Raw genomic sequence first — 25,986 nt, forward strand, 5'->3', positions numbered from 1 at the left:
CACACCTCGGTCCACGTCTTATTAGCCCAGAAGATAACGCCTTTAGCTGTCGGAGCTGGACCGAATTGAAGAATTCTCGCCCTTTTCCGCTCAGCGAGGGAAAGACTCTCGCCCACCCGTCCGCGGTTCCCTCAGACAGTCATGCCTTGGCTGAGCATCCTCTGCTTCCCGCGCCCTCCTGGGAGGACGCCACGCTCTCTCTCATTGCTCCAATGACCCAGAAGCTGAGCTAGCAGGACTGGCCGCGTTTTCTGGGCAGGGTGAATCATTTCCGGTCACAGGCTCCCTCCCCCGGAAGTGAGGCCTGATGTAAACACCGGAGCAGGGCGTCAAGGCCCGGGAGGTCAGAAAGCCGTGCCGCGGGCGGCACCGAGAACTGGAGCTGGGATCGGGGACGCACAGAGGTCAGGTCAGTGCAGAAGCAGGGATCTGGGGCATGGTCCCAAAATTGGTTGCGGTCTAGGGGACAAAGGGGTCTTTGGAGCAGGAGTTTTGGTTGACGGAAGGTATCTAGGACAAGCATCTTAAGTAGGTGCTGGCATTGGGAGGAGTATGAGGGTGGTCTTGGACGTAAGGGGTAGGAGAGCTATGTGTGAGGAATCCCTGGGCAGGGTTCTTGGGTGGGGGAATCTCCAACGAATGGGTCTTTGCGGGGAGGGGAGGTGAAGGCAGTCCAGTGGAGGTGGTGCAGACAGGTGAGGGGGACATTTGAAGGGTGGGAAGAGGGTGTGCCGGGGCAAAGATTTGGGGAAGATGGGTGTTTAAAGGGATTATGAGGACTCTAGGGCAAGACTATTAGGGGAATCTGGGGCAGGCATCTTGCTGGGGGGATTGAGAAGTCCCAGGTAGGAGTTTTGGAATGTCTGTGTCCTGAGCAAGGGTCTTGAGGCAGTAGGGTCCCCTGGGAAAGGGTCTTGGGGAGAGGATAGGGAGTCTGGAGGAGGGATCTTAGGGGGTATGCAATTCCTGAGGGTAGGTCCCAGCCAACCCATGTCAAAGTTAGGGATAGCTGAACACATGCAAGGGTATGTCCCAGGGGTGGGGCATCTGAGTGATAAGGGAATTCTGAAGAAGGGTCTTAAGGGCATACAGGGATCTGGGGGAAGGTCCAGGGTGTCCATGATCAGGCAGAAGTTAGCATGTCATGAGAGGGGTGGTCTGGAGGTAGGAATGGGAGCCTGAAGGTATTTCGGGAAGCCTGTGAGGAGGGAAGGTGTGAGAGCTCAGGAGTGATAGAATAGGTTGGAGTAGAAGGACATGGAAGGGGAGCTCCTCAGAATGGTGAACCGACTATAGCAGTTTCAGGGCCCGGTCGGGGAGGTGCAGAAGGAGCTGGTGGTTGAGCTCCCTTTCCCATTTATTGACAGGCAGACTTAGGTGCTAGGCCCAGGTGTAAGAAGACAAGTGGGTATGGGGTGGTTCCAGGCCATGCTGGGCACTAAGGTCAGGATTGGCTGGGGGTAAAGAGGAGACATCACTGAAATACCTCCTGCCTCATTATTTCCTGAGAAACAGTCAGGGCCAGGGAGTAAGGAGGAGGGGCAGGGGTGGTCGAGGTCGGGGTAGACACACAGAGTTGGGGTCAACCAAGTGTGAGAAGATGGGAACGTTCCTGGCCATGCTTCTTGGGGTCTTGGGAGCTTAGACTGGAGACCCTAGGATTCTCCCCCTGATTTTGTCTTCTCTGCAATACTGCTGGGGTTAGGTAGCAGAGTGGAAGGAGGAGGAAGTAATCAGTTGAGGACAGGAGTTCTAGGACTCAGAGAACAGACCAAAGGACTCTTCCCAACCCTACCCTCATTTGTGTCCAGGGAAGTAATCCTGGACCATGACTCAGCAGCCACTTCGAGGCGTGACCAGTCTGCGTTTCAACCAAGACCAGAGTGAGAGAGGCTTGTGCCTATGCCCTTTTGGGAGCGTGGGGAGGGAGAGAATGGCTACAGGTGGATGTTAAGCCCCTAGCTTCCCACTTGGGCATCCTTTGAGGCAGCCCGGATTCCTCCCATCCCCAGGCTGCTTTTGCTGCGCTATGGAGACAGGTGTGCGCATCTACAACGTGGAGCCATTGATGGAGAAGGGGCATCTGGGTGAGCTGTCGGTGGGGAAGGTGCAATGGGCAGAAGGGATGGGTTGGGCATTGGCACCCACCCCTACTGACACCCTGATCCTTGTCCAGACCATGAGCAGGTGGGCAGCATGGGCCTGGTGGAAATGCTGCACCGCTCCAACCTGCTGGCCCTGGTGGGCGGTGGTAGCAGCCCCAAGTTCTCAGAGATCTCAGGTAAGTGTCCTCATCCCATCCCACCCTTGGCCCAGATTCCCTAGAATCCTGGCCTCCCAGAGGCACGGGCATATGAAGAGTAACTCAGAGTCACACAGTGAGGCTTACAAGTCCTGGATCTCATTGCTTGAGAAGCTTGGTGTTTTGTCTTCATTTAACAAACACATGTTGAATGCCTCCTGTATGACATGTCCTTACCTATAGAGCGCTTGCTGTGATCCTGGTGCTGTCCTAACCACTTTACATATATTAACTCATTTAATACTCATAATAACTATGTGTGGTAGGAAGTATCATTATTCCCATTTTTACAGATGAAGAAACAGGCCCAGAGAGGTTAAGTGATTTATCCAAGGTCACACAATCAATAGGTTTTAAATTCTTGGGGCAGTCTCCCTCATTGCCCTCTTGCTTTGAGTCTCAAGCACCATCTTGTTTTAAGGGTTTTTGTTTATCCCACTGGGGCATGGCAAAAGAAGGCCTAGGATTTCTCACAGAAGTCTTCTGGGGGTGAATGGACTGGGACCCTGGAGGCAGAAATGGTTACCGATGGGAAGTTCCAGGCCTGGATATGAGTCTCTGCTTGGTTGCTGATGGGTTGTGAGGTCCTTGGCCAGATAGCCAACCCCTTTGAGCCTCAGCTTCCTCATCTGTAAATGAGTATAACAGTTCTAGAACCTGTCTCCTGAGGAATCACAAGTAGTCATGCTGTGTGAGGATCACATGGGGTGCTAGCAAAAGGTTAAGCAAGTGGGTTGAGGTCCCATGGGGAGTAGGGGTAGGTCTTGTGTCACCAGGGCTGCCCCTCACCCTACACGTTGGCCCCGACAACACACCCACCTGCCAAGCAGTGCTGATCTGGGACGATGCCCGGGAGGGCAAGGACTCCAAGGACAAGCTGGTGCTGGAGTTCACCTTCACCAAGCCAGTGCTGGCTGTGCGCATGCGCCATGACAAGTGAGCCTGAGGTGGACTGGGGGTGGGGGAGGTAGGAAGTCCCCCCAGCAGGCGAGAGGGTTCATCCTGCATGGGTACCCTGCCCTCTCTCATGACCACCCTGTGTTGTGTGATGCCCACAGAATCGTGATCGTGCTGAAGAACCGCATCTATGTGTACTCCTTCCCTGACAATCCCCGAAAGCTGTTTGAATTTGACACCCGGGACAACCCCAAGGGTGAGAGGACCCTGAGATGCAGATGTAATGGCAGGAGGTAGTGGATGGGGAAGAGGGACATGCAGAAAGGAACTGGGAAAGAGAGGCAGGAAGAAAGTGCATAGAGATGCTCTGATGGGCTGAGACTCCCAGTGTATCCATTTTCCCATCCCTTAGCCAGTTCTCTCTCTCCACTCTTGGCCCTGTCCCACCCCTGGCTATCTGAGATCACAGAGCAAAAAGGCTCAGTAAGGACATTTGCAGGTATGCCAGGGATTCCTGGGCCTCCTGGAACTGCCACAAATGCATTGGGAGGCGGAGAATCTGCTTTGATGGTGGGGAGCACAGCTGAGGACAAGCCCCCTGTGGGTTCTGTGGGTAACATGTATCGTAGAAGGTTGAAGTCCAGCCTTTATCCAGCTCTGTCCATCTGAGACCCTGCCTGGCCCCATCGTCCTCTTGACCAGCCCACCCCCCCTCGCACCTTAGGGCTCTGTGACCTCTGCCCCAGCCTGGAGAAACAGCTGCTAGTGTTCCCAGGACACAAATGCGGGAGCCTACAACTTGTGGTAAGCTGTCCAGTGGGCAGGGATGGGTAGGTGGGCTGGCTGTCCCTGTGGACTCTTCGCCACTGACCTCCTTACTACCTGCTCTAAGCCTGAACTGCTCCTTCTACCATAGGACCTGGCAAGCACAAAGCCTGGCACTTCCTCTGCTCCGTTTACCATCAATGCACATCAGAGCGACGTGGCCTGTGTGTCTCTGAACCAGCCAGGCACGGTAGTGGCCTCGGCCTCTCAGAAGGGCACACTTATTCGCCTTTTTGATACACAGTCCAAGGAGAAACTGGTGGAACTGCGTCGAGGTACCGATCCTGCCACCCTCTACTGGTAAGCACAGGGCATGGGTGGTGGGCTCTTGACCCCATGCCCAGCATGACATGTGGGCATCACTGCTGGTCTGTCTTTCAGCATCAACTTTAGCCATGATTCCTCCTTCCTGTGTGCATCCAGTGATAAGGGCACAGTCCATATCTTTGCTCTCAAGGATACCCGCCTCAACCGCCGTTCTGCGTGAGTACCTCCTGCCCTACCCGCCTTACCCCCATCATCCCCCTGCACATATACCACACCTGAGCTTAGCCAGTATTGCCTACAGGCTGGCTCGCGTGGGCAAGGTGGGGCCTATGATTGGGCAGTATGTGGACTCTCAGTGGAGCCTGGCGAGCTTCACCGTGCCTGCTGAGTCAGCCTGCATCTGTGCTTTTGGTCGAAATACTTCCAAGAATGTCAACTCTGTCATTGGTGAGTAGGAATAGCCCTTGATTGGGGGTACTGCATGGGCTGAAGCCTGCAAATTGGACCTGAAAGAATTTTAGGTCATGGGAGGCCTGAGGGAGCAAAATGGATGGGTCACTTCCATCATCAGTGAAGTGAAGTGAAGTTGCTCAGTCGTGTCCAACTCTGCGACGCCATGGACTGTAGCCTGCCAGGCTCCTCTGTCCATGGGATTTTCCAGGCAAGAATACTGGAGTGGGTTGCCATTTCCTTCTCCAGGGTATCTTCCCAACCCAGAAGAGATGTGGGCAAAGGCCTGGAGGTAGACCCTAGGATATGGGACACCTGAGAGGATTAGGGTGTGGCTTTGGCAAACTCTAACCTTTTCCAATCCTCCCCTCTCTTCCAGCCATCTGTGTAGATGGGACCTTCCACAAATATGTCTTCACTCCCGATGGAAACTGCAACCGAGAGGCTTTCGATGTGTATCTTGACATCTGTGATGATGATGACTTTTAAGGACCCTGTGGGTTGTGCTAGGGACCTTCAGTGGCAGATTGCAAAGGCTGTGTGGGGGTGGGAGTGCTGTGGAACCCGCCACCCAGGAAGCATTAATGGAGTGAGTGCCCACTTTGCCCCAAGCACTTCCTGATGACTGTGTGGATGTGCCTGCAGGGCCAAGCCAGGGACTCAGGGAGACAGTGGACCCCCTGGAGCTCCCAGCCTGAAGAAAACTGCTAAGGACCCAGAGTGGGTGCCCTAATCCAACCTGTAGGGATTTTTTAAAAACTTCCCAGAAAGAGACTCTGATGTGATGAATATTAATAATAAAAGGCCCTTAATAGTATTTATGACTGGACCTTGGGAGTGGGGCCTAGAGAAGATGAGGCTGAAAAGGCCCTGCAGGAGTTTCCTGGAAGGTGTGACCCTCTTGGACCTTGATGGGAAGGAAGTGGGATCTTGCTCAGGTCCTTCTGACAGTCTGCGTGTTCTTTAAGATCTGGCTACTGGGTGCCAGAACAGCCAGCATCTCCCACAACCGGCCCTGTGGCGCCCCCGCGTGGGGGTGGATGGGAATGTCTCGCCCCATGGCGAAGACTTAATTTCCCGGCAGCCCCCGCTACCCTGCGGTTCCGGTTTGTTGCCTGCACTTCCGGTCACGTGCATCGGTGCACATGCGCAGTCACTGGGTCGTCCGGGTAGCGACTGCAGGATCCAGACTTCATTTCCCGGTGTGCCTCGTGTTGGCGCGGGGTAGTACGGGTGTTGTAGTCCGACCGCTTCTCTGGTCCAGCTACATCGACAGGCAGGATGTCGGAGGTGCGGCTGCCACCGCTACGCGCCTTGGACGACTTCGTTTTGGGGTCGGCGCGTCTGGTGGCCCCGGATCCTTGCGACCCACAGCGATGGTGCCACCGCGTCATCAACAACCTCCTCTACTACCAAACCAACTACCTTATCTGCTTCGGCCTTGGTCTCGCTTTGGCCGGGTGAGGGAGGGAGGGAGGCGCCGGTTGGCCGGGGATGCCCACTGGCATGGAGGGTGGGCCCGCTGGATTTTTAGAGGGATGCAAGACCTTGAAGGGCGAATTCAGTAGTATGAGGAACTGAGGGGGAAACTGGGTGACAGAAGCCCTCGAAGAGGGCTGGGCCTTTGCAAAGGTTTAGGGACAGGTTGGGATGGGAGGGTCGGCTGGAATAGGTCCTGCGGGGGTAGGGTTAAGTGTGGATCTGAAGATAAGGAGGGCCTGAAATTGGGACATGACTGCCTGAGGGGTGATGGGACCAGCTTTAGGTGGCCTTGAACAATTTACTGCAGAGACAGGGGCTGGACTTGGTCAAGTTGAAGAGTGGACTTGTGGAGGATCTGGACTTGGAACCTGGCTATAATTGGAATGCTCCAGGAGCAGGTACTAGTTGGGAAACTTGAGTTATGAGGAAGGACCCCAGGATGGAAGGCCTGAGACGAGGGACAGATGGAGAACCCAGAGGAAGGACTTGGTCAGGATTGGAAGTTAACAGTGGTACTGAAAGCCTGGAAGGGGTTCTAGCAATGATGGAGGGAGGAATCTGTAGGAAATGGGAGCCTGGAGGGGGAATTTCAAAGAAAGGAAGTCTGGAAGGGACTCTGGGCTTGGGGAGTGGGAAATGTATGGAAATAGGACTGGAAAGAGTGGGTTTCGGGTCAGGCTTGGATGGGGAGGTGCGGCTGGAGTGGGTTCTGCGGAGGGAGCGGGGGCAGAGTCAGAAGGAAAGAGCAGAGAAAAGCTGCAGGAAGATGGGACTGTAGGATTGATTAAAAAAAAAAAAAAAGATCCACAGGGGAGCCCAGGGCTCCCAGAAGTGGGAACAGGGCTGGCGGGAGTATTTGCTGAGCAGGAGGATCCAGAGCAGGGGTAGAGGTGGGAACAAACCAAAGCTCTTGGGGGCCCGTCCAGGCTTTGGTGGACGGTGGTCTGGGAGGCCCTCTCCCCGGCCTGCCCAGGGGCTAGCTTAGTTCCATTGTCCCCACAGGTACGTGCGTCCGCTGCACACCCTCCTAAGCGCGCTGGTAGTGGCGGTGGCCCTTGGCATGCTGGTGTGCGCGGCTGAGAATCGAGCCGCCGTGCGCCGCTGCCGTCGCAGCCACCCAGCCGCCTGCCTGGCCGCAGTGCTTGCCGTCGGCTTCCTCGTTCTCTGGGCCGCGGGCGGCGCTGGCACCTTCCTGCTCAGCATCGCTGGGCCAGTGCTTCGTGAGTCTTCACTACCCTGAGATAACCGGAAAGACAGCCAGCGCTCGCGAACGGCGCCAGGCCCGCCTTACCCCGGTTCCTGGGCTGAGAGGGGGCTGGGATACCCGGCGGGCAAGGCCACACCTGTCCCTTACAAAGCGCCTTCCCTGGCTTTGAGCCCCTCTCTGGGAACGCCCCTCTTACTACCCGCCTTTCTGGGCGTCACTTCGGGTATGAAGTGCCTTCCGCCGGCCACGTCCCCATTGCGGTGCACCCTTCTGGCCACGCCCCTGTTGTTACTCCGCCATATTAGCAGGGTTTGAAGGCGACCTGGCTACTGACCATTCCGTTGGTCTGCCAGTGTTCCAGTTCCTTTCTCTGGCCCCCCATTACCTAAAGGCAGATGTCCCATCCCACTGACCCCACTTCCTCTCGGTATTGCCCACAGTGATCCTGGTGCATGCGTCACTGCGCCTGCGCAACCTCAAGAACAAGATTGAGAACAAGATCGAGAGCATTGGTCTCAAGCGGACACCAATGGGGCTGCTACTGGAGGCGCTGGGACAAGAACAGGAGGCTGGATCCTAGGGGCACTAGGATCTGTACCCAAAGGCATGGAGAATGCCATCCCCACCCCGGCCCGAACCCAGAGCCCTTGCCCAACCCTTAAAATAGGAGCCTCCCACCCAGTTCAAAAGACAACTGCAACCCTTTCCCCAGATCCCAAACTGGGATATTCCCTCATACCCACCCCACCCCCCATTTAGGAAACCAGAGTCTTCCCAGCCCTGAACTTGGACCCAGAGACACATCCAGCCCAAAACTGAGAGTTGGAGACCAGAGCATCCATAGCCAACCTCAAACTCTAGGCCCACACCCCCAACCCCAATCTGGGACCCGTCTATCCTCCATGCTCAGTCCCAAGGCTGGGGTGTGGGACCACGGCATTCTCAAATCCTGAACCCTGAACCAAGGCTTTTCCAGACCCCATCCCAGCTTTGAACCCAGGATCCAAGTGTTCTCAGCCCCCATCAGGGTAGAGGATTCAGGTATCCTGACCCCAATGAATCCTTGGTCCCAGGTGACCCCAACACTCACCAGTCCCACTTGCTTCCCTCCAGCTCTGCTTAGGAGTTCTGCCACTTCCCCGAGAAATTCCACAGTGACAAGGACTGTGGGGTGGGGTGGTGTGGGGGTAGCCCTGACCAAGAATAGGGCATATATAGCAGTATTGCTGCAACAATAAAGGCTGTTGCATTGCTCAAGTCAATTTGGGCCTCTTGGGTAGTCTGTGTGTTTCAATGGCCAGAAGTGACCTGCTTTTCAATTCTGCTGGAGACTTTTCTGACTGAGTCTGTCACATATGTGAGCTGAAAAGACTAGCTTTCAGTTCCTTTCTCAAATCTATTATCTCTGGAGTGGTGGGTTTTTTTTTTTTTTTTTTTCAGTGCTGAGCAGCCTGTGGGATCTAAATTCCCTGACCAGGGGTTGAACTTGGCCCTCCAACAGTGAAAGTGCAGGGTCCTAACCACTGTTCCACCAGGGAATCCCTAGAGTGGCATTAACACACAGGGAGTTAAGGGCAAGGAGTGTTTGCTGCCATCATTTGTTTCTCTAAGGGCTCTTGCCTAGGAATCTGGGCATGGACAGGCAAAGAAGTTGCCCCACATCACAAAGCAAGTAAAACCAAAGCAGATTACATTATCAAAGGCTGTTTCCACAGTGCTATATATATATTTTTTCTTGTTAAAATGTTATCTTAGGTAAAGATGTGGGCCCCCAAGGCAAGGCAGATAGGGAAGCAATACATGGGTTCAGTTTACACATTTATTATAGAAATCCCCTTCCAATGTGGTAGTGTTTTGGGTCCAGATCCATTGGTACAAAAAGAAAAGTTTTCACACCAGGTAAAGGGGGTAGAGGAACCCCCAGCTTCAGAAAGTCACAGAAAGGTATCATAGAAAACACAGCTTGTGTGGAATTGTTTTTAAAAAGTGGTGGATGGAAGGAAAGCCAAGAAGATGCGATGGAGCCAGTGGCAAGACGTCACTTGAGGATTTCATTGGCATCTACCAGATGCTAGGTTCCACCACCGCAGCATTCCAGGACACAAAACACCCAATGGCTCTGCCCTTTGGTCCTCCTGTGGGGCTTCCTGATTGGGAAGAGGGCAGAGGCTGCCACCAAAGGCTGAGCCATCTGATTCTGTGGGCAGAGACAGCGGGCACAGACAGGGTCTGGGGCACCTTCAGGCACCCCTGGGGAAGGGAAAATGAACCCAAGCCTCCCACCCAGACTTCAGTCCTTCCACATGTGGGCAGAGACTTCATTCCTTCCAAATGTGGGCACCTCTGCCAAGAAAAAATTGTCCCAGTGGATGGATGGCAGGGAGTTCCGTTCACATCAGTCTCCTGACTGCCCTAAATTGGGCCCCAAGACCCTATCTGGTCCATTTTGTGGAGGGGGTTCACTGAATGGAGCAGGCTGGGCACAGGGACAGGAATGAACCCAACCAGGATGAGATCACAGTTTCCCTTTTTATAAAATGTCTAGTGTTGGGGGAGGACAGTGAATACCTAAATCACAACTGTAAACAGAAATGGAGGAAGGGGCTTGGAGTCTCCATTACATCACCTCCTCTCTTTTAAGCTGGCAGAAGGCCCCCAGTCCCCAGCACAGCATGAAAGGAGATGCAGGGTGTCAGACACCTTTATGGGCCCACGGGGAGCCAGGGGCCTTGGATGATCAGGTTGGTGCCCACCACCAGGAGTGACAGCAACCCTATCCCAGGGCTCAGCGAGGTCAGCTGTGCACTCCCCAAACTGGAGTCTTGCCCAGGCCAACAAGGGGCATGTCAGAAGGGGTCAGACCAGTGTTCCCGGGGTCTGGGGGTCAGAACCGGAGGACTGCTCCCCCTCTAGCGTCAGGTCACTTAAACGAGCGCTCAGCTCCGGGGGGTACAGGAAATCCGCGTAGTATCTTTAGAAGGGGTAGCAGGAATCCAGAAGACAGGGTGGGAAGACCGGACAGAGGAAAAGACGGACAAGACACAGAAAGAGGAAAAGAGGCTCGTTAAAGAGGTGGAAACAGGCACAGGAGAGTACCTTTAGGCTCGCAGGTGCGGGGCGCGGTGAAAAGAGGAAGAGAAAGGCGAGGGGCACAGGACAGCCCTTCCTCCCAGCACCCTAGTTTCAAGGCTCATTTTTAGCTGACATGCACTGGCTGTTCAACTATTACAACTCTTGAATAGTTCGGTGAAGAACTGCTGCTACCGGGGCCCAAGATACCCCTCTGCCGAGGCCCCATGAATTAATGCGGGTCAGGCAGAGCCCAGGGACCACAGGCCAAGGCTGCAGCTACTTCTTTCGTGGTCCCTGTCATTAGCTACCATGACTAGCTGCTCCTTGGCCTGGACACCTTTGCCATCTGCCTCAAGAGACCCCTACCCATCAGTAAAAACACCCCCCATACCTGCCGGAGACAGGGGGCGCCGTGAAACTCCTCGAGTGTGGGAGCGGCGCCTGGCTGGGGGCCCCGTACAGTGCCTGGCCCACCTCATAGCAGCGGGCATGAAGGAAGGGCGGGTGCTGCGGGCCCATGTGAGGGAGCCCAGGCCGGCGCTGGGGCCCCGAGGCCAGTCCCGAGTTCCGGATGTACCAGTCCCGCAGCCCCTCCAGGGCAAGGTTCTTGTGGCCGCTGCGCTCACCGGCCGAGGGGATACGGGCGGGTGGGGGCATCCACAGTAGAGGGTTGGGATGCGCCTCCAGGCCCTCAGCGGCCTCCAGGGGCAGACCACAGGGCTTGGTGCGGGGGGCACGGCTATGGGGGTCCTTGCTGCGGAGGAGGGGGCTGCTGCCATCAGCTGCATACACAGGCGGTGGGCCTGGGAGCATGGCGACGAGCCCATCGCGGCGGGAGAGGGGTCCTGGAACCTCAGCTGCCGGCAACAGCTCCCCCCAGCCTGTCCCGCTGCCCCCACGGGGCAGGCCCCGGTCCAGGGAATAGTCCAAGAGGAAGTCCCCACACACGGGTGGGAGCCGGGGGGGCCCGCGGGAGGCCGGCGCGGCTGAGCTGGGCCGGGCAGCCCGGGGAGGGTCTGGGAGGCCAGCCGTGCGGGAGGAAAAGGCAGGGGTTGGCTGGGGGCGCTCATATAGCACCTCACTGCTCTTGCAGACTGGGGGACCGGTGGCAGGGAGAACCAGAGGTGCGGGCGGGGACCCAGCTCCCCCACCCGCTGCCCGGTCCACCAACAGGGCCTCGGAGCTATTGCTGCGGCGGGTGCGAGCTGCGAAGAGGGAGGTGCGGTCGGAGACAGGGTCCACCCGTGGGAAGCCCATCTGGGAGTCCTGGCTGCTGGACCACTGGCGAGAATGGAGGCCTTCGGGTCTAGGGGCACAGAGGTGGGGGTGATGGGAGAAGGGTCAGAAATATCAGGCAGATGGGATAAGCACGCTCCGCAACCCCTCCCCCAACACACGCCTCTCTCTGGGCCTTCATTTTCACACTCCAAAATGGGCCCCGGACTAGAAATGGGGTGTAAAGGCGTTAGGGAGTGGCACATTAAGAGCAGCAGAGGCCCTAGCCAGGACTGGGGAGCAGAGGGGTTGAAAATGTATGGGGTGCCTGGGGCTGTTAAGCTCCAAGGGAGATGGAAGCAAGGGACTCCAGAGGAAATGCTAGCAGGGGAGGTCACTATTCATAGAATGCAAGCGTCACAAGGATGGGGACTTTTGTTCACAGCCTGGAAAAAGTAGGCACTTGGTAAGTACGTATTTGTTTAAGGACTAGGAGACTACCATGGTTAAAAGCATGGACTCTTGAGTCAAATTTGTCTGGGTTCAAATACCAGGTCTTTGGTTTACCAACAAGTTAGTTAACCTGTGTCTCGGGTTTCTTATCTCTAAAATGAGAATAACGGCATCTACCTCATAGGGATGTTGTGATAACTAAATGAGTTTGATACCAAGTACTGATTCCTAGCAGATGGTAGGTATGCAGCACATGTTAACCAGAACTCATTTATGCCTACAGCCTCTTCCAGAGACAGATATTGATATGCCTGTTTTACAAATGAGGAGACCAAGATTCAGAGAAGGGAAATGACTTGCCCAAAATGCACAGAAAAGCCCATACTCAAACTTCAATGCTTCTGCCCCAAATCCCTACCCTCTTTCTCCAAGGCGGGGGTTGGCTGGGGGTGCTCATATAGCACCAAGATAACTCCTATTCAACTTTCAAGGCTCAGCCTTTCTTTTCTTTTTTTGGTCAATTAAAAATTTATTTATAATGTGATATTACACATACATTATATATGGCATATTTCAAAATATATTTTACCTATATTTCTTTATCATGTAATAGGATGCATTATGAACAAAAGTTCTGAAGCATAAATAAAATTCTTGCTTCTTCATACAACTTACACAGAAAATCAGAATAAAACTGATGGATTCAAAGCTCAGTCTTTCATGTCCTACACTCTTGGAATCCAAATACTCTCCCCAGTACCCCCTGTTAGAACTACCAGTTCCCTCCTCTGGTCCTCAAACTCACCCTTAGAGTCCACTTACTTGCAGAGCTGGGGGCCAGCGCCCCGGGTGAGGACGGGAGTAGCAGGCACACTTCGCCCCTCAAAACTGGAGGCACTCCTGGGCAGTGAGCGTGTAGGGCTAGACAGAGACATGCGGGCCCAGGGTGGGGGCGGGGGCCAGGTTAGAGACCGTACCTCCCAGCAGGTCCTCCTGCCCACCCAGGCTCAGCCCCCACTCCTGGCTGTGCGGAAGGAGTGGAGGGGCTCACCCTCACCTGGTGGGGCTGGCCACAGAGTTTCGCCGGCCCTTCAGATCCCCATAAAGATCTGATGGGGGTGGTTTCCATGGGGTTCGCCGCTCAGGGCTGCCCCCAGAGACTGCCCGCAGCTGGTCCCAGGCCTTGGGCGGTGAGGGGCGCTCAGCCAGAGGGAAGCAGCCACGGGGCTCCTCTGAGCAGAAAGGAGAAAATGGTGAAGGGGGGATTCAATGGGAGGGTTGTGGACAAAGCCAAGGGCAGGGGCTAGGGAGGTGCAGAGGGCTAAGCAGGGTAGGACAGGTAGCGGAGGAACCAAGGGAGGCAGGCAGGAACTGGGGCTGATGGGAGAGACAGGGGAGAGGGTGGTGAAGTGAAGAAGGTGGGAGCTCCGCCAGAGGATGGGGTGTGGCTAAAGAGGAGCTGAAGAGGGAGGGCAGGGGCAATGCAGAGCACGGGAGAATTTAGGGGACAAGGGTTCTCACCATTATCGTGGCTGGCCCCAGACTCTGAGAGGGAGCTGCTCTCTGAGTGCAGAACCACATCCTCTACAGGTGAAAAGCAGAGACCCACGCTTATCAATGCAAGGCCTGGGTGCCACCCCCTTACACCACTGGACCGTCTCCTCCCCACCTGGCACACTTCCCAAGAATCCACCTTTACCTAAATCCAAGACCATCAGGGGCTGAGTCCCTCACTTTTTTTTTTTGTTGTTGTTGGGCTGCACTGAGTGGCATGAGGGATCTTAGTTTTTATGCCAGAGATCAAACCTGTGCCCCCTGCAGTGGAAGTGCAGAGCCTTGACCACTGGACCGCCAGGGAAGGCCCTGTCCCTCACTTGCCTGAGGCCTATTCCCAATGTCCCCACCCTTTCCTGGGAGCAGCCTACAATTCCTCTCACAGCTAGGGTCCCCTAAGTCCTGCCTACCTCCCCCAATCTTCACTGGCTGCTCATCAGCTCCACCCCTGCCAGGCCCCTTAGCCAGTGCCCACCTTCCCGCTCTCGTCGGTGGGATAACAGGGCCTGAGCTCACCATGGCTGAGCTGAGCGAGGCGCGTGCCCAGGCAGACTCCCTGGGCGGTGATAACGGCTCCTCCAGTGGACAGGGGCAGGGGCTGGGATGGCGGGACCCCCGAGAGGCCAAGGCGGGCCCGGACCTCCCCAAGCTGCTCCTCCAGCTCGTGCAACCTCCGAAGGGCATCTGCCTGGACTTGGCGCCGGCGCCGGCGCTGCTCAGCACTGAGCTCGGGGGCCAAGGCCAGGCGGCGGGCAGCTGCGGCGATCTGCTGTTGCACAGACACCTCTCGCTCCAGGGCCTCAAGCGCCAGCTCCTGCGGGGCCCACCCAAGAGGGTGCGACGGGACCAGATGTTGGAAATGGAAATGCCAGGCACCAGGACCAGGCGGTGTCAGAGTCTGGATAGGCTGGGGGCGGGGCCTGCCCCTCCTGGGGGCACCTACTGTTCCTCTGGGGGCACCTACTGTTCCTCTGGGGGCAGGGTTTGTGTGCATTAGAGCTGCACCTGCTCATCTTCCTGGGGCAGGGGGAAAGGCTTATCCTGACAGTTAGGGACCAGTATCTTCTCTCAGACCTGGAAGCCACCTCCCTTAGGCTCCTTCCCTCCCCACCTTGAGAGTGAAAGTGAAAGGTGCTCAGTTGTGTCCCACTCTTTGTGACCCTATGGACTATAGCCCAGCAGGCTCCTCTGTCCATGAGATTCTCCAGGCAAGAATACTGGAGTGGGTAGCTGTTCCCTTCTCCAGGGGATCTTCCCCACCCAGGGATGGAAACCAGGTCTCCCATATAGCAGGTGGATTCTGAGCCACCAGGGAAGCCTTAGTCTCTCCTTATGCCCTGGCCATAAGACCCTCTCAGCTTCCTCTGGGATCCTGTCCCACCCCTGCCTTGCTCGGCGTGCCCATTAGCTCACCTCGGTGGGGCACATGGAGTGGTGTGCTGGGTTGGGGTGCGGTGGAGGGTAGGCGCGGGCTGCAGGGGGACGCCGGCGGACCAACTGGGGTCGTTCACCAGGCTCCAGTGGGCACTCGGGAGGCAACTGGCCAGTCAGCTCCTGGGTGGGGTCAGGGATTGAAGACTACCAAGGGTTAGTTGGGGGGATGGGGCAAAGCAGTCATGACACGAAGGTACAGAAGTCCCACTAGCAGCCCAGCCCTGCTCAGCGCCCACACCTGTTATTTCTCTTCCTCTTCCTAATTCTCCACCAGGTGGGTGTGTGGCACACTCTCAGCCCCTCCGTGGCCCAAAGCCCAGGGCCGGTGGGCATGGGAGGCAGGGAAGCCTGCTTTGGAATCCAGAATCTCACAGTTTTTATAAAGGTGACACCGTCTGTATACTACATATTATATGACACTCCCTTCAGGGCCTGGGCTGCATGCTCTGAACCGCATTACCGTTTCGGGCAAACTGTGTGGACATTTGCAGCGAGAGAGGTGAATCGAAACTATAAATCAGCCCATGTCACTTCTGGTCAGGTTTTACTGCCACGTTTGGGAAATAACTTCTTTTGTCTTTGAGGCTTTTCTTCTTCTTCTTTTTTGGATTTCAAATTGTTGATAAGGGATTGTGGTAAAATATTACCATATTCGAAGACATCCAAGCTGAGCTTTGGGGAATCTCCAGCTCAGACAAGTGCCTCAGTCTGCCTACCTCGTCCCTGCTCCTCGCCTCCCTTCTCCCACCACAGACGCCCTTAGGTTCAGGCCCTCACCGCCTCCTGGAGACACACTTTCCTCAGCTCCTGAAGTTTCAGGCTCAGGGCCTCCTGCAGGGCCCGCTGCCGGTCGAGTAGACTCCGTAGACGTTCTGACTTCATCTGGGGGGCAGCCTCTCCAAACAGGGCAGCTGGACACAGAAGGAGTGAAGATCAGGGGGTGGGGGGCATCTTGGAGCAGCTGTGGGGCCAGGGCCCACTCCTTCCCACACAGGCGAGTGGTAACTCAGAGCAGGGGAGGAGGCAGCAAGAGGGGGAACCAGACACCGACCTGAGGCGTTGAAGGTGGGAGAGCTGATCAGCTGACCTTTGACTTCCATCCTGAAGCTGTCAGGATGCCGTGACTGATGGCTGGACAAGGCCTAGCAGTGATGCAGGGGAGCCACTGGGGATCATCCAGCATGCGCCCCCACCCTCCACCCCTACCCAGGTGCCCGTGCCCCAGCTGGAATAAGGAGGACCCTGACCCCACCCACCTGCTTGGCCTGCCCTCTCAGAATCTGTGCCAATGTCAAGGCCCGGGTACCTTGGTTCCCTTCCCATTGAGTGGGAGCACAGCAAGTGGGGAGCTGGGCGGACTTACAACACCTCCTCAGAGGCCCATGGGCCACCGTCAGGAGTCTTGCCTGGGAAAGGAGAATTAACAGTACAGATGCAACCAACTAGAACAACAGTGGGGCTTTATTAACCATCTGGGTGCCTGGAACAGTTACCTTATATGTCACATTTAATCCTCACAACCACCCTGCGATGGCAGTTTCCGTGACCATTATTACCTCCATTTTAGACATACGAGTAAGACACAAAGAGATTAAATAATCTGCCTACAGCTAAGGATGTAGCCAGGCCCACCCTCTGGTCCAACACTCTCCCTCCCCAGAGGTGCTGAACCTCACGAATCCCTCATAACCTCTCAGCCCATCAGGGTTCCAGGCCTTTGCGCAGGCTGCGGCTGCTGTCTGGAGTGCACTTCCCCCTCCGGCCACTCCAGCCCCTGGTTCTCTCTTATATTCTGGGGCTTCAGTGTGATTTCCAGAGGTGGGCCCCACACTATGTCAAGACTATGCCTCCCTTGTACCTTTATGAGAACAGAAAATGTTATCAGTAACTCTGGCATTCAGAATACTTCCGGGCACACAGCAAGTGCTCAAGGGAGTGTCTGCTGGGTGAATAAAAGAATGACTGCAAACTCCTTGTCCCAACTCCGTCCTGTGGCCCTGGTGCAGCAGCAAAAGCGTTCACTTGGCCTCAGGACCCATCCAGCCCCACCCAGCATGCCAGCCTGTTCCACAGAGGCATAGGGAAGTCACCCTGCCAGGACTGGGAGTGGCAAAGTCCACAGCTGCAGATAACAAGCGACTGCCTCCTTCTCGGCCCCAGACATCCTGGTTGACCATGGAGCTGGCCTTGGCTGGTTGCCAGCCCTGTCCTCATCCCTTCCTTTGGAGTTTGCTCCCTCCCTCCCACAGCCTGCTCAGTCCCCAGCTGGGTAGCTAGGTGACATCACCTCCCACCACCTGGTCTGACCTCGGCAGCAGGCGACTGGGGGGACCTCCTGAGGCTATAGAGGTTCCATCTCTACCTGCCTCCGCAATCCCCAGCTTGTTGTTACGTGGTGGCCAGGTGTGGAGAAGACCCAGGCACCCTTGGTGGGGTGGGTTCAAGCCCCTTCTGTATGTGTATCTTGGAGTACATGGCCAAGCTGCTAATAGGGTGCCAGCAGTTTCTCAGCAGGCCTCTCACCCACCTCTTGGGGTCTATGCCCCTCCAACAAAGCAGGGGTTCCTAATCCTCAAAATCAGGGGCGGGGTCAGTCCCTAAAGCTATTTTGCACCCCCAGGCAGCAGTCAGCTTCCAAGGGCTGACACTGCCTGGCATGGCAGGCTTTCCTTGAGGTCCCAGCTTAGATTCCTCTGCTCCTTGGCTCCAGGGGTTCCTTCTTCCTCAGCTCCCATTTGGGTTTGAGGAAGGCTCCCCTAAACCTTCCTTAACCCCAACAGGAGCCTCAACTCCTCCCCAATGGGCCCATTCACCAGGATCACTCCTCCATCCCACACTGGGCTGCTTCATCTTCCTTCCATCTCCCTCAGCCTTCTTTCCCTGGGAGCTTATAGAGCTTGTGGCATCCTGGAAGTCCACACGGGGTCCAGACAGGAACCCCGACTCCACACCCTGTCAGCCTGACCTCAGGGACATAGCTAGGGCCTGAGTCATGGGGTCATCAGGCAGGTTAGACACAGGTCAACGCCCCACACCCCCACACTCTCACACCCGCTCCCAAGCCTCTGCCTCCACTCGCCTACCCTCTCCACACTGGCCTGGGGGCCTGGGGCAGCCTGGTTCCCACCCAAGGATGGTGAGAAAGAGGGGATCCCAGCAGCTCCCTCCCCGACACACCCCCAACCAGCCCCTGGGTCTCCCCACTGGTGACCCTTTGTCCCTGTCCTATCTGAGGATGGGCTGCAGTGAGAGCTGCAAAGGGCCCCCACACACACCCAGAGGCGGCGGGCCCAGCAGGTTTTTCAGGTCTGCCTTTCTGACACCACAGCCGAGAAAGAAATTCCTGGCTGTAATGACTGTTTACAACCAAGACACCTCAACTGGGTGGCACCCCAACACCTCAGTGGGACCCCCATTTCTACATCCTGCCATCTCTGGAGCAAATAACAACTCCTGATGTATTGCACCGTTCCCCACACTGCCCGAGAGGTCGCCCCGGGGCCCCCTCTAGGGGCACAGATAGGGGTGGTGAGCAGACAGGTGTGGGAGGCAGTTCTCAATACCCCAGTCTACGCTTTCCTAGGGGGCTGAGCCCTGGGTTGAAGGAGGGCAGGGGCTACCCCGGCAGTGGAGGAAAGGGGACAGGAAGTAGGAGGCAGTGGAGAAGGGGCGCTCTTCTGCTAATAGGGTGCCAGCTTCTCTTCTCCCTCATTCCTTCCCCTCATCCACTTCCAGCAAGGAACTGGCTTCATGCCAGGAAAGGAAATTGGACATTTTAGGCTTTGCCCCTTTAGCCAGGCCCTCCTTCCTGGTTGTGCCTCTCACACAAACCTCACTCTGGTAGGGAACTTCAGCATACCCATGCCTTTCTCCCCTCACCCCTCGCCCCTGGCCCCACTGCTCCCGGGTGCTCACCCGTCAGAGAGGTGCTGTGGGGTGGCCTCAGGTACCTCAAAAAAAAAAAAGGTTGCTTCGACAAGGCCCTGCTCCCGCTGGTAGTGGCAATAAGTGGTGAGCCCAGTGGCGGATGCCTAGGCCACCTCCCACTAGGTAATGGCCCAGCCTACCTGGCCAGGGACTGGGCCAGCCCATACCTTTTAACCCTTGCCTGCCTGACACCAGGGCTTGGGTCACCCTTAAGAGCTGTCTTGGAGTCATGTCTCCCCTGGGAGTCCAGCATGGCCAAGAAGAGAGCCTGGACCTCCCCCTTTACCCCATATACCTAGTAGAGGACCGAGGAGGAAGGGTTAATGGTCGTGGGAGTGGTAGCTGCCTCTGGTGCTGCCCAAGGGCCCAGATTCAATCCTGCCCACCCTAGGAGCCGAAGGCTGGAGGTCTGGGGAGAGGCTAAGCACACAAAAGGATTTGGGTGCGCAATGGGTGTGTGCCTCTTGTGGCAGCACCCATCACTTTCTGGATATCCTTTACCCTTTCCTCCCAAGGCGAGGCAGGTGTGGGAAAAGGTCAGAAGGCAATTCCCACCCTCATTGAGGTAACAGTTTCCCAAAGTGGGACAAACGAGGTCCACTTTTCTAAGAGAGACCATGTCTCAGGACCCTACAACCTTCTGCAGCGCCACAAGAAATCATCCCAGCAAAGAGCAGAAACACACCAGTGGTTTAACCACCCCCCCAACCCCTACACACCTGAGAGGATGGCACAGACCCAGCTCCACAGAGCTTGGAGAGATGAAGCGGGGGGCCTCCCCGCACAGGTGAAGAGGCCCAACTCTGATCACAGAGGCGTGAGAGCAGCTACAATCAGAACTGCAGGGGCGGGGTGCTGGATTGCAGGTTGACAGAGGCAACTCCTGCAGGGGAGGAGGAGTAGGGACGGTTCACACTTCATATCCAGGCTGGGTCTCCCCCACCCCCTGGGGCATTTTTGGCCAGGAGTCAAGGAAATGGGAGGCTATCAGTCTCTGCGATGGATCAGACTGATGGACCGACTGTTTCCCCTGCACCACCACCTGGGCTTTGGGCCTGCCCTGGCACACCCCACACACATCCTGAGTTCCATTAGGGACCATCTGCTCTGTGCCCTCAGGGCCCAAGCCTAGCCCAGGCCCCGACAGCAGCCCATGCCATGATGTGAAAGAGCAGAGTGAGGAAAGCTCCCTCCCCACTTGACAGGTGGGGGCCAAGGCTGGAAAGGAACTTGCTCTGTATCAGCAACGCCCCATGTGCACGCTACAGGCCTCCTGCTACCCTGCCCACCTTTCTTCCTGGCTGTGAGATTTCCGGCATGGGACACAAAGGCCACTTTCATCACCCCCCTTCTCCCTCCCTTTACTGCCTGGGGCTGATGGAGGCAGAAGCCACAAGCTGGGCAGCTGAGTGTTGGTGGGGAGTGTCCTCTCAGCCATGGCCCCCAACCCGCTGTGTTGTGGGACACCAAGGATGCTCAGAAGGGGGATATTTATAAATTCAGGGCTGAGAGGGACAGGGTATCTGGCCAGCGATGCAGACTGAGTCTCAAGGCTTAGGTTTCCGCATCTGGAAAACGGGTAAATGGCGCAAACACAGCCAACCAACGGAGGCCAAAGTAACTTTGGAAGACATTTCAAAATGCAAGGAAACTCACACCATGTCATTCACAATTGCTAATAACTACATAATAAACTCAGGCAGAGGTGGGTTGGGACAAGGGTAAGAAGGGAAGAGCAGGTAACTGGGGCTCTTGGGCGAGGCAGGGCGGAGTCACCCACACACATCATTGGCCTTGTCCATGACTTTTAACAGCCCCCACAAGACAAAGATGGGCACAGTAAAGGACAGAAATGGTGTGGACCGAACAGAAGCAGAAGATATTAAGAAGAGGTGGCAAGAATACACAGAAGAACTATACAAAAAAGATCCTCATGACCCAGATAATCACAATGGTGTGATCACTCACCTAGAGCCAGACATCCTGGAATGGGAAGTCAAGTGGGCCTTAGGAAGCAACACTACGAAAAAAGCTACTGGAGGTGATGGAATTCCAGTAGAGCTATTTCAAATCCTGAAAGATGATGCTGTGAAAAGTGCTGCACTCAACATGTCAGCAAATTTGGAAAACTCAGCAGTGGCCACAGGACTGGAAAAGGTCAGTTTTCATTCCAATCCCAAAGAAAGGCAATGCCAAAGAATGCTCAAACTACCACACAAACTACCACACACTCCCTCATCTCACATGCTAGCAAAGTAATGCTCAAAATTCTCCAAGCTGGGCTTCAACAGTACATGAACCGTGAACTTCCAGGTGTTCAAGCTGGATTTAGAAAAGGCAGAGGAACCAGAGATCAAATTGCCACATCCGTTGGATCAAAAAAAGCAAGAGAGTTCCAGAAAAACATCTACTTCTGCTTTATTGACTACGCCAAAGCCTTTGACTATGTGGATCACAACAAACTGTGGAACATTCTGAAAGATGGGAATACCAGACCACCTGACCTGCCTCCTGAGAAATCTGTATGCAGGTCAAGAAGCAACAGTTAGAACTGGACATGGAACAACAGACTGGTTCCAAATCAGGAAAGGAATCTGTCAAGGCTGTATATTGTCACCCTGCTTATTTAACTTATATGCAGAGTACATCATGAGAAATGCTGGACTGGATGAAGTACAAGCTGGAATCAAGATTGCCAGGAGAAATATCAATAACATCAGATATGCAGATGACACCACAATTATGGCAAAAGTGAGGAAGAACTAAAGAGCCTCTTGATGAAAGTGAAAGAGGAGAGTGAAAAAGTTGGCTTAAACCTCAGCATTCAGAAAACTAAGATCATGGCATCTGGTCCCATCACTTCATGGCAAATAGACGGGGAAACAACAGAAACAATGACAGACTTTATTTTTTGGGGCTCCAAAATCACTGCATATGGTGACTGCAGACATGAAATTAAAAGATGCTTGCTTCTTGGAAGAAAAGTTATGACCAACCTAGACAACATATTAAAAAGCAGAGCCCTCACTTTGCCAACAAAGGTCCATCTAGTCAAAGGTTTGGTTTGTCCAGTAGTCATGTATGGATGTGAGAGTTGGACTATAAAGAAAGGTGAGCACCAAAAAATTGATGCTTTTGAACCATGGTGTTGCAGAAGACTCTTGAGAGTTCCCTGGACTGCAAGGAGATCCAACCAATCAATCCTAAAGGAAATAAGTCCTAAATATTCATTGGAAGGACTGATACTGAAGCTGACACTCCAATCCTTTGGCCACCTCATGCGAAGAGCTGACTCATTGGAAAAGACCCTGATGCTGGGAAAGAATGGAGGTGGGAGGAGAAGGGGACGACAGAGGATGAGATGGTTGGATGGTATCACTGACTCAATGGACATGAGTTTGAGTAAGTTCTGGGAGTTGGTGATGGACAGGGAAGCCTGGCGTGCTGTAGTCCATGGGGTTGCAAAGAGTCAGACACGACTGAGCAACTGAACTGAACTGAGAAGACAACCACCTCTAGGCCACACCCCAGTGGGGACCTGAGTCTCCTGGGGCCTCTTCCTATAGGGCTAGCAAGTGGTGGGTCTTGGATTCAAAAGTGTGACTGCTTGGGCAAGTCACTCAACTTCTCTGTAACTCAACGTCTTCATCTGTAAAATGGGGGTGATGACAGCAGTATATAACTCAGGGTGATTGTGAGCATGACATGAGCTAAGAGATCCAAAGCTTGCTTGGGACAGTTTAGGACAGGTTGGCCCATGGTAAGTGGTCAATATGCATATGTACTATGTTATACATAATTGTTTCTTCCCAGTCCAAACTCAGGAATCAAACACACACACACACACACGCACACACACATATTTCAGCCTCAAAACCCTCCCTACTTGCCACCCAGATATAGAACCCTCTCTACTTGCCAAACAAGACATATTTGAAACAGAGCTGTTTTTCCTCATTATCCAGCCTCTCCCTACTCAACATCAAAAATGCAGGAACCAAATATATTCAGAAAAATTGTCTGAACTCTCACTATCCAAATACAGGAAGTGAATGGGCTTTGATACATTTCTGAGATAGGATTCAATCTCTGAGCTGTCCTTTTCCTTTTTCACTTTCCCTTTTCCTTTTCCTCACTCTCTGAGCTTTCCTTACTCACCAGGCAAAATAACAGGAACCAAATATATTTCTATAACGAGATGCCCTTACTATCCCAATCCTTGCCACTGGAGCACAGGAAAATTAGTAGATCTGAACACATTTCTGAGTTAAAGCCATTATCCTTCACTACCTGAACTCTCCCTACTCACTCTGTAAAATGCTAAAACAAAATACCTTCAGATAACTTAGTATCTTTCACTGTGTGAACTATTCAAACTCTCCTCTCAGAACTTGGGTACCAAATACACTAGAATAGTGAGAGATGTTTGTGTTGTCATTAACAGGTTTGGATAAATGAAACAGGTCCGTTATTTCATTATTCAAACTCTCACTATTCTCTACGAGAAATACAAGAATAAAACAGAATTGAATGACATGTTACCTCCTCAGTACTCAAATTCTCCTTGTCTGTCTTCAAAATCAAGGAGATTCAGACAGTGAGAGAACTTCATATTTTTTCTTGATATTACTGTCACTACTGGATGGGCCTGATTCTAACAGACCCCCACCACACACCCAATACACACAGACCTGCCCGCAGAGGTAGGATCGACTTAGCATCAAGATTTGTATTGCTTCCTGCTGAGAGGAAAAGGATAAACTCCTGCCTGCATCCTACCTCTACCAAGCCCTGAAGCCTCTGGCCTAGAATGGACTTTTTTCAGGCCAGGAAAGCAGGGATCATTGCACCCAAGATCAAGACCAGGAGATGGGGATAACACGACCTAGAGGACTCACATCAGCCCCCAATGTAGCAAGGCTGGAAACATGACCCAGACTTCACAGACTTCGAGAGAGTCACTGAATAATTTAGGGTGCTCCTTCACACTTGGGGAGTGGCGGGGGGCGGGGGAAGGCAGGAACAGTTCCACGCCCTCCTGGGGCAGGGAGAGAAATGCGATTTCTGTGTGAGATCACTGGGTAGGGGATGAGAGAAATCACATGTGAAAACTCCCTCAGTCACAGGGGGCCCACAAGGTTGTTTGCTATTTATTTGCTCATGCTAAGAAAAGCTTCTGGGATGAATTTCAGAGATAATGGGTACAGTGGAACCTCCAAGTTCAAGGGGAAGGTATAATGGGACCCCTGTCCTTCTGGGCTCAGAGGAGATGGAAAGTGGATGTTACGAAGAGAGAGCTGAATGGCATGGAAGGTCATGGTAAGGGGCAGAAAAGGGGCCTCGGGTTGGGACAGGATGAAGGGACAGAACAGGAAGGAGTATAGGGAACAAAACAAAATCAGAATCATTGTAGGATGGAGGTCAAAAGACGGAGAAGGAGCCAGGGCACTGGCCAGAGAATGGGATAGAGTAAGGTTCAGGACAAAGGCCAGAGAAAAAGTAGGGGACAAAAGAGCAGGCAGGGATCAGGGTCAGTATAAAAGGGTAGTCAGAAGGCATGATGGAGAACAGGCCAAGACAGCAGTCAAGGAAGAGGGTAGGGAAAAGAGCAGGTTCAGGATGGAGGTAAGGAACAGGAAAAGATTTGGACAGAATGTAGATAGGAATGAGGACAGTGGTGGGCCTAGGGAAGACAACGGGGAAACAGCATAGACCTGGGGGCAGGGGCATGGCAGGAGGCAAGAGGGAGAGTCTAAAGGTGATGGGCCAGGATGGAGTTCAGGAGTCAGGAGGGGGACCTGGGGAAGAAAGTACAGAAATCAGAGGTTGGGGATCAGGACAGACCTAGATCAGACTGGAGTTTAGCAGACAGGACATGACTGGTAGGGGTCCAGTGACTAGACTAGAGTTTAGGCAACAGGCACGTGAAGCATCAGGACAAAAACTGGGGTGATCAAGACAAGGCGAGATGAGCTTCAGAGACGGAACGGGTCAGGCAAGGATCTGGGGTCAGGTCAAGGATGCTTTGGGGTCAGGACTGGGTTTAGGGGGGCAAAACAAAGGTTGAGGATCACACCAGGCCAGAATATGGTTAGTCAGGGGTCAGTCCAGAGGTCCTTGGGCCAAAACTGGCAGGGGTTCCAGATTTAAAAAGATGTAGCCAGGTAAGTCAAGGGTCGAGAGGGAGACCACGGAGTCAGAGGTCGGGGGTGCCAGCGCAGGTACATCGCTGGTCGGCGTTTCTGGGCCTTCACCCCACCCTGTCTCCTCTTTTACAACCCCAAGCCGGCTCTACTCACCTAGTGTCCGCGCCCGCGGCGTAGGCGGTGTCCGTGCAGGCAATGGCGTGGGGAGGGGGGCGCGGCGCCCCTCCCTCGCTACCCCCAGCTCGTCCCCGGGCTCCTGCCTACTCCCTTTCCGCGCCCTGCCCGCGGGCCGCGTTCGGCCGCGCGACTGTGAGCCGTGGGGGCCAGACTGGGGACGCAGGGAGGGTAAGAGAGGAGTACCCGCTCCGCCGCGGGCGGTGGACCCCGGCCCCCCACCTTCAACTCGGGTCTGTCGGCTCCCGACTGCACCTCCACCTCCGCCGCTGAGCGCGAGCTGGGAGGGGCGGGGTCGGGGGGGGCAGACGGGGGGCGGGGCGCGAGACCACAGCAGCGGCGGAGTCCGAGTGCGCAGGCGCTAGTTTGGGTCTTCGATTTTCCTGCCCTGGGAGCGCCAGGAGCGAACCAGCTCGGAGCGCGTGCGCACTCGCTTTCTCGAGGCCGTGGATCTTTCTCATACTGAAGCCACGCCCCCTCAGTGATCAGACTAGTGTCCTCTCACCCCAAGTCACCCCGTGACGAACACCCCAAACTTCCTTCTGTCAGCCACCAGCACACCTCTGAATTCCCCCAACTGC

At 54.7% G+C, this 25,986-nt stretch overlaps 3 protein-coding genes across 11 annotated transcripts; 2 read left to right on the plus strand and 1 right to left on the minus strand.

Moving 5' to 3' along the window:
- Positions 1-262: 262 nt before the first annotated feature.
- WDR45 (WD repeat domain 45) lies at positions 263-5,558 on the plus strand. Of its 4 annotated transcripts, none has more exons than XM_070290058.1 (11): positions 263-409; positions 1,812-1,883; positions 2,013-2,087; positions 2,177-2,281; positions 3,133-3,238; positions 3,361-3,455; positions 3,924-4,003; positions 4,116-4,324; positions 4,406-4,507; positions 4,593-4,738; positions 5,121-5,558. In XM_070290058.1, exons 2-11 carry the CDS (start codon positions 1,829-1,831, stop codon positions 5,228-5,230), a joined length of 1,083 nt encoding a protein of 360 aa, XP_070146159.1. In that variant the 5' UTR covers positions 263-409; positions 1,812-1,828; the 3' UTR covers positions 5,231-5,558. The 4 variants fall into 4 exon arrangements, with proteins under 4 accessions (XP_070146159.1, XP_070146156.1, XP_070146157.1 ...); XM_070290055.1 differs by having other exon boundaries at positions 284-409; positions 3,058-3,238; XM_070290056.1 differs by having other exon boundaries at positions 284-409; positions 3,064-3,238.
- Positions 5,121-8,692, plus strand: PRAF2 (PRA1 domain family member 2). Its single transcript, XM_070290059.1, has 3 exons — positions 5,121-6,201; positions 7,226-7,443; positions 7,871-8,692. Exons 1-3 carry the CDS (start codon positions 6,023-6,025, stop codon positions 8,008-8,010), a joined length of 537 nt encoding a protein of 178 aa, XP_070146160.1. The 5' UTR covers positions 5,121-6,022; the 3' UTR covers positions 8,011-8,692.
- Positions 8,693-9,235: 543 nt separating this feature from the next.
- On the minus strand, positions 9,236-25,804 carry CCDC120 (coiled-coil domain containing 120). Of its 6 annotated transcripts, none has more exons than XM_070290050.1 (12): positions 25,385-25,804; positions 19,805-19,968; positions 16,415-16,564; positions 16,210-16,300; positions 15,936-16,069; positions 15,138-15,278; positions 14,241-14,538; positions 13,692-13,754; positions 13,228-13,402; positions 12,993-13,091; positions 10,894-11,808; positions 9,236-10,401 (listed from the first exon to the last, which is right to left on the minus strand). In XM_070290050.1, exons 4-12 carry the CDS (start codon positions 16,256-16,258, stop codon positions 10,287-10,289), a joined length of 1,989 nt encoding a protein of 662 aa, XP_070146151.1. In that variant the 5' UTR covers positions 16,259-16,300; positions 16,415-16,564; positions 19,805-19,968; positions 25,385-25,804; the 3' UTR covers positions 9,236-10,286. The 6 variants fall into 6 exon arrangements, with proteins under 6 accessions (XP_070146151.1, XP_070146150.1, XP_070146152.1 ...); XM_070290049.1 differs by having other exon boundaries at positions 16,465-16,564; positions 25,385-25,692; XM_070290051.1 differs by lacking the exons at positions 19,805-19,968; positions 25,385-25,804 and adding an exon at positions 19,074-19,206 and having other exon boundaries at positions 16,465-16,564.
- Between the last annotated feature and the right edge of the window lie 182 nt (positions 25,805-25,986).

The sequence above is a fragment of the Ovis canadensis genome, chromosome X (genome assembly GCF_042477335.2).
Source record: "Ovis canadensis isolate MfBH-ARS-UI-01 breed Bighorn chromosome X, ARS-UI_OviCan_v2, whole genome shotgun sequence".
In the NCBI taxonomy this organism is placed as follows: domain Eukaryota; kingdom Metazoa; phylum Chordata; class Mammalia; order Artiodactyla; family Bovidae; genus Ovis; species Ovis canadensis.